At 40.5% G+C, this 12,339-nt stretch overlaps 1 protein-coding gene across 4 annotated transcripts in view; it reads right to left on the reverse strand.

Annotated features, from left to right (window-relative positions):
* Positions 1-9,690, reverse strand: part of LOC124856647 (calmodulin-binding transcription activator 1-like) — a 102,786-nt gene extending 93,096 nt beyond the window's left edge. For 2 of the 4 annotated variants that reach the window (XM_047347328.1, XM_047347327.1), the window contains exons 1-2: positions 9,447-9,690; positions 6,163-6,261 (exon numbers count right to left, since the gene is read on the reverse strand). In XM_047347328.1, coding sequence (XP_047203284.1) covers positions 6,163-6,261; positions 9,447-9,471 — 124 coding nt within the window. In that variant the 5' untranslated portion in view covers positions 9,472-9,690. The remainder of the gene's footprint in view (positions 1-6,162; positions 6,262-9,446) is intronic. The other 2 variants (XM_047347330.1, XM_047347329.1) reach the window with 1 other exon arrangement.
* Between the last annotated feature and the right edge of the window lie 2,649 nt (positions 9,691-12,339).

The following is a 12,339-nucleotide window of genomic DNA, read 5'->3' on the forward strand; positions in this document are numbered from 1 at the left end:
CCCTGAAAGCATGTTATTACTAATTGTCTGCGTGGATTCTGATTCATCCAGGTCATGATAATCCAAGTTCTGGAGCCAGAGGCAGTTTTTTGCCTCTTGAAATTGTGCTTCCTCAATAGACCATTGAGCAAAAGAAAAAAAATAACTCCTGGATGAAAAGATAAAACATAACAAAGAACCAAAAAACCAAAAATGACCCTATCTGCTTTCTATTCATTATTTAGGGTTATTTCGAATTAATAAGTATGACTAAACCAGATTAATGATTATTAGACATCTCTCTGCTAGCTGTGAGTCAGTGAAGTAAAACTGTATATTCTTTTTCAGTGTTAAATGTGCAGAGGGAAAGGCAGTGCTTTTACTTTCGGACATCAGGTGGAGGTGAGCCATGAATCTACTCACAAACAGATTTTGGATTAAGGCGAATCCATTAGAATACATTATCTGTGCATTAGGGGTTGGTAAATATAACGCCCAGCCAATCACATGGGCATTTCTTATCCTCTTTAAAAGCAGTTTTCTCCCTATTGTGTTGCATAGACAGTTTGGTAATGAGGTGGAGAATCCCAAAATAGCTGCTCCTGTGAGGAAACTATTTCTGTGCAAGAGTTGGGTAGTCACAAGCTTAGGGCAGGTGATGTGTAATTCTGAGTTCAAATTATGTCTCTGGACACACTCCCAGTCTTTGGGGGTAGAGAGGCACAATCTAGAATAATAGGCATGGGGAACAAAAACACAGCTTGGTAAAATCAGCATACCTTTACTTCCCTGGCTTAATTTAACCCTACGTGACTAAAAAGTCCTGTATGTTTGACCTAGAGATGCATAAATTGTTTGGCTGATGATTAGAAACAATCATTTATTTTAGTGTGCTCCTGACTGTTGAAATGGAGTGAACACCATGGTGACATCCAAAAAGTTGTCTCTTTGGTCATCCAAGCAAGTTCGACGTGAAAGCAGACCGCAAGATGCTAACAGAAGTCTCCAAAAACCCCAAAATGTCCTAATCTACAGTTGGCTATTGCCACTATTCAAATGAAGGTACATGCCTGTACTTTCATAAAAGAGGCTGCATAAATTTACCTTTCATAGAAGTTGTGCAAGGAAGAAAATGTTACTCTCTAAGAAAAACATGAAAGCTATAGACTGAAGTTTGCCAGTGAGATTGAAAACCAATGTGTGAAATGATGTCTGTTGGACAGATGAGTTTAACATGTAATTATTTGAACCCTGAAAAAGAGTACAGGCAAAAAAACAAAAAAAAACTCACACCAACTATAAAGCATAGAGCTGGAAGTCTCATGGTCTCATGGTCTAGGGATCCTGTTCTGCAGCAGGTCCTGGTCAACTCAACAGCACAGAATCCACCAGGAATTCTATTATATGTCAGAATTTAAAGAAAAATTTTCTAACCTCAAAACAAGTTGCATAATAAAACCAGCTGTTTGCTGATGTGTTGCCAGATGCCCCCAAAAAACAAAGAGTTTTGATACCTTTAAAGAACATGAAAGAAATTGGATTTTTTAGTAAGAGGTTTTACACTTTCCAAACACAGAGCCTAAGATGATAATGTAAATAGAAAATAATATTTCTCCCAGAATGGCACCCTGGGGAACTCAAAGATGAGAGAGTAACCTGAGGGACACATTTCCAGTAGCAGAAAGCTATATCTTTGTAACCTGATGTTCATTTAGAGGTAATGTAACAGTTGTTTTTTTACTGCAAATGTTTCCCCCCCCCCAAAATAACTAGCCAGTTTTCATTTCAACAAGGAATATATGTTAAAGTCGTTTGTAATCATGAATCCCAAAAGCTTTCAAAAAGTATAAAATCATAGCTAGAAAAGTTAATTCAATGACTATATTTTTCTCCACCTCAACAAGTCAAGTATTGATGGAACAAATGACTGATACACTGACGTCTTTGTAAAGAAAGCCTCCACCACCTCCAATAATAACAATGCTCCGAAGAGAAATGACAGGAGGGATGTTTCACTGCAAAACCTAAGCCAAACTACAAGTGAAACAACTTCTAATGTGCCTAAATAAATAAATAAATGGACAGGTGTTCATGTAATGGGATACATTTGAACAAACACTGACCTCCTGGTGTACATGTGTCACTTTGTGAGTGTCCCCCAAAGGTGTGGTGCTCAAAGGGAGCGGGAACTCAAAGGTTTTTGATAAGCATTTAAGTAGAGGGCATCCATTTATGACTCCCCCAGGATGATAGAGCTTACAGCTTACAATTTATCTGGAGGCAGATGACAGAGCAAGAGATGGTAGAGGTGTGGAGGTTCAGGAGGAGAGACGTAGGGATGCAGGGAGACGTTGAGCAAAGAGACGCACTTTGGATAAAATAAGAGAAACTTGAGGAAACGGAAATTATTCACAAAGTAAGAAACAATAAAATGAAAAAAGATACGTTTACAAAGCAAAACCAGAGCTGTGTGTGTGTCTATGTGTGTGTCTGATGGTATAGGGAGGTATCTAAGCATGTGTATGTGTCAGTAAGAAGACTGTTCAGGCACGTATGCTCCCCCTAATCAATTATGCATTTATTAATAGAAGGCCTGAGAAGACAGAATTTCAAACAGCTGAACTGTGCAGCAGCTTAGTTAAACAGCTGAATGGTGCAGCTTAGTTAAAGCCTAATTTCTTTTTTAGCAGCACTCCAGCGTCTCTGCTATGAATGGCAATCAGCGTTTAGACCCCACCCCTCCTGGCTATAACCCCCCCCCCCCCCCCCCCCCCTTTTACCCTGCTGTCCTGAAGAGTTCTCATCACAGCTCTGGCTTTGAAATGTACCAGAACCACCACATCAAACAGGACCGTTGCACATGCGGAGGCAAACACACGCACACAGATATGCATGCTCATACATACAAACAGACATACACATGCAGAAAAAACTCTCGATCAAAGGAAACACGTCGCTGAATTTGTCCCAGAGTGGCGTTTTTTTCTCGCCCTCTCTCTTTCACTCTTTCCCCCCAACTAGTGACCTTGCTTCTGTAATCCCTTTCAAAGCGCACTTTCATGAATGCGATCATCGTCCTAACCTGTCCTTAAAATTTGTTCACCCCCCGCTGATCAGGACCAGCCTACACACAGTGTTTGGAGATTTCTTGAATGCTGATGAGGATTTTTGCATCCAGAAGAGTTGTGTCCTGTATTTCTAACAACCATGAATCACAGAATGGGCCCTGGTTTAAAACAAAACTAGGACTAGAGCAATCTTCTTTTCTGTTTTGTCTGAGATTACTCTCTATGGAACTGGTGTGGCAGAAAAAAAACCCAACAACCTCTCTTGTTCTCTGGCAGCTCACTAAAACTGAACCATCATGGGACACAAGAAAATAAAGCAGATCTGAATATGAAAGTCTGTTGTTTTTCATATTTGGATTTATTTGTAGTTTGGGACAAATTTCTCCCTGATTTCAAATGACTTACTGACTTGCAAATTGAGTGAAAAGAGTCCAAAAAAGTGCGACAAAGCCTGAATTCTAAAGTAAAAAGTGAAATTGCTGAAGCAAAGTGAAATAAAACACTGGTAACCTATCAAAAACCACAATTTAGACCGTAATCACACAGAAGAGGCATCTGCATGTGATGAATATTTTACCTCATAAAACTGTCATCTCCATATTTAACACAGAAACAAGCCAATGCCCTTGTGAGATGCCTGTCAGTTAATTATAATACTCTACTCAGCAAAGAGAGACGAAAAAAATTGCTCCAAATGCAACTCTTAACTCTCCCCCAACCAATATTAGGAGGTGTCGGGGGAAATTTTCACATTTGCCCCCCCCCCTTTTTTTTTCAGGGTGAAATTAATGTGACAGAAAGAAAGGCTCATTGCACAGCAGCTTGATAGAGGGATGGAAGGGGGGCAAAAGATATGAGAGAGAGAGAGACGGAGCAGAGAGAAGATTGAGAGGGGGCAGGGGGGATGAGAAAAGAAAGATGGGCATGCATGCTAATTTTATCATTCTGCTGATAAACTTTTCCTCCAGTAATCCTCTGGCTGAGACGTGAGAACAGATAGGAGACAGGGATAGGCTCAGGAAGCTTCAGCTTGTGTCTTACGGTCATCCCAAAGAGAACCATCTATTCTTTTTCACTTTATTCAACAATAACGATTTTGTCTTACACTTGTTTCCTCCTCCCATCTTAACAAGGTCTACTGAAGCCATCTGATCCTATTGAAAAGAACATGACAGCATGGGAAGATGCAAAGTGTGCTGAAGTGGTGCTGAGGTTGTCTGTGTGGATGTGTGTGTCTCTCCATATCCGGTCCAAAGCTGTCTGGAGCCCAGAACAGAATTTGATATGGGGACCTTTTAAATATCATCAATGAAAGTACCCATTTAATATCCTCTTTAGATCACCAACGTTTAAAAATTCATAAATTTAAGATAGGTAGACTGAAATCCGCATGTTTGCAGCTTGACTGGTTATCAGCCAGTGGTAAACATAAAAATCCTAACTTTTGTAAATGCTTCCTGACCACTCTGACAGCAACACTCCAAGTAAGCTATTTTCAGAAAGTGAAATTCATAGTTTTACAGTTTTGGACATTTCATATCCAACTTTTAAGGTACAGATAACCGGATTCCAAGGCATATACATTTTTTACTTGCCTTGAAGATGTTTTGTAGTACTGGAGAAAAAGCAAATTGACGAGGATTTCAACAGATACAAGGATGGCTAAACGCATTACAGCAAATGTTGCTCTGTTTTATTCTTTTGAGCCATGTCTGTTATGGGACATGCTGGATTTGGAAATGTTGGCGACCTGTTGTCTATCTAAGAGTTCAGGGGAGGGACTAGATTCTTAAGATGTTAGCAGATTCTGACCAGATTCTGATGTTAGTAATGCTGAAAGTGCTAACTTTGTTAATCTCTCATAAAAGATTGTAAAGGCTGATGTTTTAAAATAGTGAAAATGTATTTCATACTCACAACAGGAAGGCTAGAACAAAGACTTTGAATGCTTTTAATTGAAAATCTTATATAAAAATTGGTTAAAATTAATTATTAATTTTTAAACCAGATTTCTAGTGCTATTGGGGACCATGTGTGTGTTTTGGGGCCCTAAGCAGCTGCTTAGTTTTCTTATGTTGTATTCTATTTGTTCTCACAAGTCAGATTTACCAAGTTCTTCAATACAAATACAACAAGTTGGAATTCTAACTGGAAAAGTGACAGTTTAGTGTTCAATACGGTTGTCATGAAAACTATGATCCAATTAAACTTCTAAAAACAGAAAAGTATCAATCAGTCCTGCTACCATCAAGCTAGCACCCCTGTTCAGTGACGTGATATATATATATATATATATATATATATATATATATATATATATAGTAGAATAAACTAGTATTTCCAACTTACAACTTTGTATAAAGTGCTCAGCTCAGGTGTGACGTCATTCCCAGATCCAAGATCTGACTTCCAAGATAGATTGAACGGATTATGCTATTGGGCTGGCTCTGTGTTTCTCTATAGCACGCTCCTGTGTTGGCTCCTCCTTCTATCTCTTTACTTGGCTCCAATTTGTCCCCCCTAACAGACTTACCTCTGCCCTGTGTCCTCTGAAATCGATAACTAATCAAAGCAATTATTGCCCTTATAATCCTACTAACACAACAAGGCAACCACACACCAGGTGGCCACTGCACCCCTGTACACACATGCACCGCCCCGGAGTACACGCTCCATCTCACTTCTGGTTTAACAAGGACCATTGAGGATTATAGATACATAATGCCAAGTGTACAGATTAAATATGACAATAAACTACTGATAGCCAGAGTCAGTCCTGCCGGCTGTATCGATGAGTGTATGTGCACATGCACTAATACTATAACAGCATGCATGAACAAACATGATTTGTGGCAGAGCTGAATTAGAATGAAGTCTCAGCAGAGAGACGGGGAGATTGCGTGTGTCTGTGGGTGTTTGCGTGTGATCTGTTACAGGGCAGATGAGAATGAGTCCTCGATCTCCCCCTCCCCTTCACATCATCCTGCCAGAAGGCTTTTATACTTGCTCCCACAGTCACCCTGTGCTGCAGACAAACGCCTGTGTGGCACTTAAACACCCTCGCACGCAGACGTGCGTGTAGAAACTGTGTGAAGAGCATTTGTGTGTCTCTTACTGCTGCTGCCGTCGGATTCGTCACTCTTGGGAGGGGTGTGTCCTGTGTAACCAACAGCAATCCTGACCATTCGCTCTGGGTTTCGTATCTTCTTCAGTCCTACAGAAAGAAAACGCAAAGTGAAAGAGAGGGAAAAAGAAAAATAGATTAAAAAAACAGTCAAAATTTCAGTTTCTTTGGCAGTCACTTCCCTCACCTTGCTCTAACACCACTAAACTTCATGAGATGTGTACATGGGATGATCCACTAACTTGGATCTATTGTGTCCCCAGATCGATTGGCCACAGTAGATTTACTGCCTCCATGTGTGTGACTAACTTGTACCCAGGTTTAGTTTCTCCTCTCTCCCATCATTTCTCTGTTTCCCTGACCACTGTTGCTATGATACAAAGTAGACCAACCGGTGCACAGGGAGATGGTCTTCCAGGCTATATGGTGGATGCCGTTCTCATGCCCACTCTGGTGTTTGGCGCACACACACACACACACACACACAAACATCTGCCAGGGAATGAAAAGACTGAATGGCTGTCTCCTGGCTCCATGGCGAAGACTCATTTGGCTTTTAGTCAGCATGACTGAGGCTTGTAAATCATTGCATCTATTCTCTACATCACAGGCCAAAAATGCCTCATAGTGCAAATGTTTGAGTCTGTCTGTGTATGTATATGGGGAACATTTAGGCACTAGAGTTTTTGCTGAACTGCCCATGGGCTTTCTGTCTCATCCACACTTCTAGTCTTTGCACGCAGTGGGACTCTCAACCCACGGCCTTCCCTTTGCCTATGGCAGCACATTGAATGCTCACTTGTATGCATGTACATATGTGTATCTTCTTTGAAGTCTAGAACACCCGAAAAAAGAACAGTAAAAATCTACCATACTCTTTCTTCATGTTAACAAAACATTGCCCCCAAGAGAAATGTTGCCCTACGTTGCTCCCTAGTGAGGAGAGTGTTAAAACTTTTTCTCTATCTCACTGAGAAGTCTCAGGAGTTAAGAAGGGGCAAATAATAAATTGAGTAGCATTGAGATGTATCAAGTTTCAGATAAGATGTACCATCGTTATCATCTAATCTGATGCAATGTTTTGTGGCTTATTTAGTTTCTTCTGGTAATTTTCATGATAAAGTTTCCCTGAACCTGTGAGTTATAATGGGGATAATAGTCTGAAACTGAACACAAAAAACATACCTGTGTGATATAACAGTACTGCCGTTTTTTTGTAGTTCCTAAAGTTTCTAAAATTAACTCTAGAAGGTGTTATTTACAGGAGTTTCCTTCTGGTGGAATCAGCTCCCAGTTTTGGTCTGTAAGGCAGAAACCCTGTCTACAATGTGACCTAAGTTTTTCTCAGCTATCTGTGTGGTTAAGCTGCTATAGGTTTAAATGGTTTACATGCTGACCACTTTTTCTCACTCTGATATTTTCTCCTTTTGCTTTCCATTCATGTGTAATTTGCAATTTTTGTTTCCATAAACTTTGAGCTTTCAGTTGTTGTCCCAAAGAAGGTACACCTTGCTTGGTGCTTCTATGTTTTGAATTGGACTGTGTTTTATTCCCATCAAAATTGGATTGTACTTCAATTTGAATAATTAATATTCTGAATAATCACAAGAATTAACAGAGTTCTGTGGGGAAAAGGGTGTCTAAACCAGTACAGCAAGGTGTACCTAACAAAGTGACCAATATGAATATATTTCTATGCAGTTGGATCTAACATGATGTGTAACAACGAACCCAAGTGAGTAAAAAAAAAAAATAAAGCTTTCACTGCTGATAAAAGAGCCTGCCAGAGGCAGAAGTTGAATAGTTGCTTGGGGCCCTCTGGCCTGGAAGCCCAAAGAGCACCAGAAATGAGACAAGAACTGCTGAAAAGCTTACAAACATCCAAAATAAAATCATAGGGTTAAAGTCATGTTATTAAAGTACTAATTAAATGTTCCTGATTAAATAATTGCAACTTTTGGTTTCCACATTTTATACAGTAATTACTCCTGCCTTTAGCTGAAGCCGCCCCTGGATGCAATGGCCATATCACATTAATAAACCAGAGAGATAACTTCCCAGTAGTCACGTCCTAGAGCATGGTCTCTTTTTGTAATTATCAGCTTTATGGAGAAATTTGTAAATATCATTACAATGATTTAACTGTACTGTTCTGGATACTCATGCTTTTTTTTTTTTGTAAATACATAAAAAATAAGGGCTTTCATTTTCTTTATTTAATTTTTTCATGCTGACTGTGGCACTTTATACTGCATTTGATCCTTGAACCCTTTTATTTCCTTCCCATAAGCACAAACAAGAATCGTCATGTGTCTTTTTTTTGTTTTGCCTTTTACATTTTTTCACTGTTAAAAACATACAGTAATGCTGAATAACTAAGCTGTCTTTCTCATAATTCTGGTTTTAAGGGTGCCAAACCTTGTAACCTTGTATTTTGCAGTATTAAAAACAATGAAAAAGATTTTCTTTTTGAAGCAAAAAAAATCCTTTAAAAATGTTAGTTGATGGCAGCCCAAGTCTAAACTGAAAGGTGGCTGCCTAATTATATTCCACTTAGGACCCCGTACAACCTTGAGCCGGCTCTGCATGACATGACCTAAAATTGACACACATGTACGCACACACACACCCGTGACAACCTAAAAAGCAGCCAGATTCTCACCTTCAGTGCCTTAGCAACCATGCAAGCACACACAAAAAGCCAGTGGACGCAAACATAAACACACACGAACGCACCGGTGTTAGATTGAGGGTAAAAGAGCACATAGCTGGTCCTGGGAAATCTGCAATTCAGTGCTCTGTTTCATGCTTTAAAGACAAACAGACCTGGATAAACACACGCACACAGAGACACACGCGTAAAACACGCACACAGAGGGAGAGCATCTGAATTCCTTCAGCGTTAACACTCTCATCCTTCCTCATTCCGATCCCTTCTATGATAAACTCATAAACCTAAAGCTACTCAATGGTGACGCTATTTAATTTAAATAGCATAAAATACAAACTCCCCTATCCCGGTCCGGACCGACGGGACAACTCTCCCTCTGTTATGTCGGTTAACCGTCATCCTCACAGTCGCTGCTTCAGCACCAGCCGCCGTGTTTTCGGGACAGGGGGGCCCGGAGGAGGAGAGAGGGGAAAGCCCCTCACCGTTATCTCTGCCCCGCTCCGTGTCATTAACCTCCGTCCTCTCTTCGCGTCGTTTGAAAGCTCCCTCGGAATTATCCAGAGCCGAACTCAGAAATAAAAAAAAGCCCGTTATTTCTTCTTACCTTCCGGCTTGTTTTCGGCAGCCATTTCCCCTCCGCCGCGCGCCTCATCCCTCCTCCTCCTCCTCCTCTTCCTCCTCCTCCTCCTCCTCCTCCTAGCCTCGACCTAGTGATGGGAGGGGTGGCGGTGCTGGTGGTGGAGGGGAGGACCACGCGCGTGCACGGCGAGGTCGGCTCAAGGAGGGGGGCGGGTCTGGGAAGGAGCGGGGGGCGGATGGGAGGCGAGCCTGCCTCGTTCGGTGATGCTATTCGCCCGAACCGTGAGGAATGGCGGCGGGGGTCCGCTGATGGTGAGCCACGGTCTTCTCCATCCTCTCCGCTTCTTCCTCGCTGTCCACGCCCCCTGATGCTCTCTCTCTCTTTCTCTCCCTCACGTCACTGAACAACGTCTGTATTTGAGGACACCTTGACAGCCTCCCACAGCATCATCATCATCACCATGCTCAGCATCATCCTCTCTCCCTCACACATGCACTGAAGAAAAAGGCTTTTTCACATTTTGTTCGCGTCTGTTATAAGCACAGCCGACTATCTGGTGAATGTGTAGAAAAACAGGAAAAATAAAAACAAAACTGAAAGTCCATGTAAGCCTGAATGAATTTCAAATGGATTGGGACCTCACTCGAAATGGGAGTAGATACTTTAAACAACCCGTTTTTCCCAGCTATGTTTGTGCAAAGGTATGTATGCCCCTGTTAAAATGCTAGGATTTGGAAACTTACAAATTGAGACAATGATAAATAATTTCCAAACTTGTTTCACCTCTAATTTGTCATGCACTATATTGCCAAAAGTAAGAACATCCCCTTCTTAGAACAAAAACTGCAACAACATGGTGTTGGTCCACCTTTTACAACCTCAACAGCTTCAAATGTCCTGGAAAGGTTTAGAAGTGTATTTATAGGCCTGTTTTTTGTGAAGTCAAACACTGTTGTTGGACACCACCAAACTTGCTCATTCACGCTTTATAAACCTTGCTTTATGCACTGGAACACAGTTATGCTGAAACTGAAAGGGCAATCTCCAAACTGTTCCCACAAAATTCTGAGTAGAAAAATGTCTTGGTATGCTGCAGCACCAAATGTTCCTATCAGTGAAATTAAGGGATCAAATCTAACCCAATAAAAAACAAACACAATCCTCCCTCCAGGAAACTTTACAGTTGGCAGTATTTTTTCCTGGAAACGGCCAACAACTCACAACATAACAACTGGAAAATGTCCACTGCTATAGGAATGCTTCAATAGACTGCATGGTGGTACCTGGACAACATAGAATTTGGTGAGGTGGTCCTTTTCACAAAAAGTTTGAGTACCACTTATAAAGAGAAAAACATAGTACTGTAGTCTGGCTGCAATGATGTAGACAAAATAACTCTGGAGAGGATAGAGAGGGGTGCTGAAGGGGACCTTCCAGGATCTGTTTAGGAGCTGCAGGAACATTGTCAGAGAGTCTCCTTTATCATGAACATTTTGAACTGCTGCCACTTGGCATCAAAAGTAAAAGTGTCAGGGGTAGGTAGAGTGAAAAAAGGGCAAATTGGGTTGTCAAGTTGTAGTTGTAAATAATCCCCCTAATATTATAGTTAAGGAACTGAAACAATTTTATATTTAGTTAGTTAAATTAGAATTCTATTTTCGAGATATACTGTATCTAAGATCAGACATATCAGATTTTACAGTGTACAAACACACACACACACACACACACACATAAATAAGCACAAACACACGCACCTTACACGCACGAACAATTTTCTCGCATGCAAACTCAGTGGAGTGTTGAGAAAATGCGATGTAAGGTCGCGCCTCGCCATAAATTATAAACTCCCTCTTGAATTTCAATGAAAAGACCTGGCTGAAAGACACTTTTTATCGAAAAAAGCGCGTGGGCTGGCGGGGTGCTGTCACTTGCCCGTGGTGCTGAAGCCCGTGGTGCTGAAAGGACAGCTCCGCACGCGCGCCTACACGGACTGTGTGCACTCTCTATCGGCTTTCTCTGACTCGTGTTATTAAACTGAAGCGATGATAGGTCAGAAGCAAACTTACAGAAGGAAATGAAAAACATGCCCCCAATGTTCTCTTATTTAGGCTCTGGCAGTAAATCGTTAAAGCGCTGTTATAAAATCCCCGCAGAAAGTTTAGATTGTGAGGAGCCAATCACAATGCCCTCACTAAAGGACTATTTATAATTCAACGCTCTATGCTTGGTTATCCCTTCTAAATAGTAGGGCTTAACTGAGACCATTATGTTGCCGTTGCCAGCCCACACTGTTGTCACTCTGCCGCGGGGTAGAATACCGCTTTTGCACCAAAGCCTTCAGTTTGACAGAGGCAATCCTGTCTCTAGACAGGCGCTCTTTGCAAGACAGTTCTACCTTGGCTACCTCTGCTCTGGTTTGTCCTTGAAAGAAAAAGTTCAGAAGAAAGAACAATTGTAACAAAGTGAAGGCACCTGAGAGCCATATAGACTAGAATCTTATAGCCTGATGGCAAATTCTAGATATTTTAGTTTTTTCTACTTTTAAAATGAAAATGCTAAATAAGTAAATAAACAAAATATTTTTGGCAAGATGACATTTTTTATTGATTTGTTCTTACAATGATAAAATCCTCTTTTAAAGCAGAAAAAAAAACAGTAAAACAACAAACAATAAAACCCAAATAAATTAAACAAATAAGTACATAAATATTACATCTATAATAGATAAATCAATCAATGGAGAAATACATTTTAAAATTCAAAAAAATACAATAATTTTAACATTTAAAAAAATCCTTATTAAATAAATGGGCAAAAAGTTAAATAAAAGAAATAGAAAATTAAATAAGGATATAATAGAATAGGAGAGAATAGATTAGAATGGTGATATCTTTCATATTTGCACCAAAATAGG

This window comes from Girardinichthys multiradiatus, chromosome 20, assembly GCF_021462225.1.
Source record: "Girardinichthys multiradiatus isolate DD_20200921_A chromosome 20, DD_fGirMul_XY1, whole genome shotgun sequence".
In the NCBI taxonomy this organism is placed as follows: Eukaryota; Metazoa; Chordata; class Actinopteri; order Cyprinodontiformes; family Goodeidae; genus Girardinichthys; species Girardinichthys multiradiatus.